Below are 2,003 nucleotides of genomic sequence, written 5' to 3'. Positions count from 1 at the left end.
ACTAAGAAGATTTCTTTGACTTTGAACTTAGTCGAGGTCTCTCATGGTTAGTAGGCCCAAACCCACCATGCCGCTCTGTAGCCCGAAAATTATTCGGGTCCTCGTGTAATCGTTAGTCTAGGATCAGAGTGGCATGATTGATTAAGTCAGAATTGTAATTTAGTCTTTTGCTGTCGAGTTGTAGAAGAGGGTCCTCGGCCCACAATTATTGCGCGTGTTATTACAGGGTTTTATCATTCCCAGCCCTTTCTTCATAACTCAACCAAGTCCATTACAATATATTTCCATATTTAGGAATTAGGATGCTACGGTCGTAAAATACCGCACACGATAATTAGCAATGATTTTCTGAAGACCACAAAGAAGATGATTACAGGGAATGTTATGGGATGAATTACTTCCAGAAATTCTCCTACATCATTTATATGAATTCAATGAGCTCGTAAGCTTTTCTTGGGCAAATCTTTTTTTAAAGGAGATTATTATCAACTTTTCTAGAACAAATGCCTATATAAAATCCTCTTGGATGCTTTATACAACATAAAAAAGGTAAAGATGTAATCTTATAATAGTAAAATAGTATTATTCTACTGCTTGTATCATCTAATTAATATAAATATGGATAGTTTACTCGTATTTAATACGAATCATAATAGACATATAATTATTAATTTAGGCTTAAGATATGAAAGGTTCAGTATAGAGGCACTTTTGAGTTTCGCATCCAAATCCAATTTAACGGTTGTCGGGCTTAATAGCCCAAGAAAAAATGGTTATAGATTGTGATTGCAGCAAAAAAAATAATTAGGGAACTTAGAATTATGTGCCGAGAAAAACATGTTCCCAATATCTCAAGTTATAACTTTTATACGTTTTTTCTTAGATGGGGTTGATTTGAGAAACCATGACTCATCAATCAAAATCAAAAGGCTTTTACACACCATGCCAAATTGCAAGCTTTGATGACAAGGGATGTAGAATCTGCAGGGCTTGGGTTCTAATGATAAATCAGTCATCCGTAAAAGATTTGTAATCTAACCTACTAATGGCATCCCTCGTCTTCTTTTGTGCCCAGAAAACCATGTAAGAAATTTTAAGAAAAAAGGAAAGGAAAGGAAGCTAGAAGTAACAAGGCAGGATGGATACAGAAGATGGTAATTAGCCAAATTACACACTATTTACCATTAAAAACTTGTCAAGCATGCATCAAACAGACAAACACTTGTATGCAAATAGGATATAAACAAGGACGACACCAGGATTTTCAGCTATCATTAACATGAGAAGACACACAATTCCTGACTGAAAAGGTAGATAGATGCTAACCAAAGAAAACAGGCATCACATTCAACCGGAGATTTCAATAGCCTTGGCATCACGTTTCTTGACTTCCTCCTTAGGCACAGTGACAGTAAGAAGCCCATTTTCCATAGAAGCCTTGACTTGATCCATCTTGGCATTCTCAGGCAGCCTGAACCTTCTCAAGAACTTACCATTACTACGTTCAATACGATGCCAGGTATCATTCTTGTCTTCCATCTCCATATTCCTCTCTCCACTGATCTGAAGCACCCTGTCATCTTCGATCTCGACTTTCACTTCCTCCTTCTTTAGGCCCGGAAGATCAGCTTTAAAGACATGGGCTTCTGGGGTCTCTTTCCAGTCAATGCGAGTGCTAACAAAACCTGAGTTTTCACGAGGGATGAGGGAAGATGAGGGGAAAGGGAAGTCCTTAAATGGATCCCAAGCCTCGAAAGAAGAGAATGGGTCGAAGATGATGCTGCTGCCTCGTCGGTTGTTGAAGAAGCTTGGAATCATTGCCATGATATACGCTCTCCTTTGCTTGGCTAGCTTCTCTCTTTTTTTATATATATCTAAAAGGGGGATTGTGATGTTGTTGATATGATTGGTTGAACGCTGAGAATTGTCGTTGTGAATTGCTGATTTTTCTTGATTGATTGGTGATCATCAGGGAGGTTGGCAATTTATAGAAAGCAGAAGAA

General features: G+C 37.9%; 1 protein-coding gene across 1 annotated transcript; it reads right to left on the bottom strand.

Moving 5' to 3' along the window:
• Positions 1 to 1,158: 1,158 nt before the first annotated feature.
• On the bottom strand, positions 1,159 to 2,003 carry LOC133688405 (18.1 kDa class I heat shock protein-like). Its single transcript, XM_062107886.1, has one exon. It carries the CDS (start codon positions 1,822 to 1,824, stop codon positions 1,348 to 1,350), a length of 477 nt encoding a protein of 158 aa, XP_061963870.1. The 5' UTR covers positions 1,825 to 2,003; the 3' UTR covers positions 1,159 to 1,347.

The sequence above is a fragment of the Populus nigra genome, chromosome 1, assembly GCF_951802175.1.
Source record: "Populus nigra chromosome 1, ddPopNigr1.1, whole genome shotgun sequence".
In the NCBI taxonomy this organism is placed as follows: Eukaryota; Viridiplantae; Streptophyta; class Magnoliopsida; order Malpighiales; family Salicaceae; genus Populus; species Populus nigra.
This window is presented reverse-complemented; position numbering and strand designations above follow the sequence as displayed.

Excerpts from the sequence above, each read along its gene's own strand:
- LOC133688405 (XM_062107886.1), bottom strand. The coding sequence starts at position 1,824 with ATGGCAATGATTCCAAGCTTCTTCAACAACCGACGAGGCAGCAGCATC.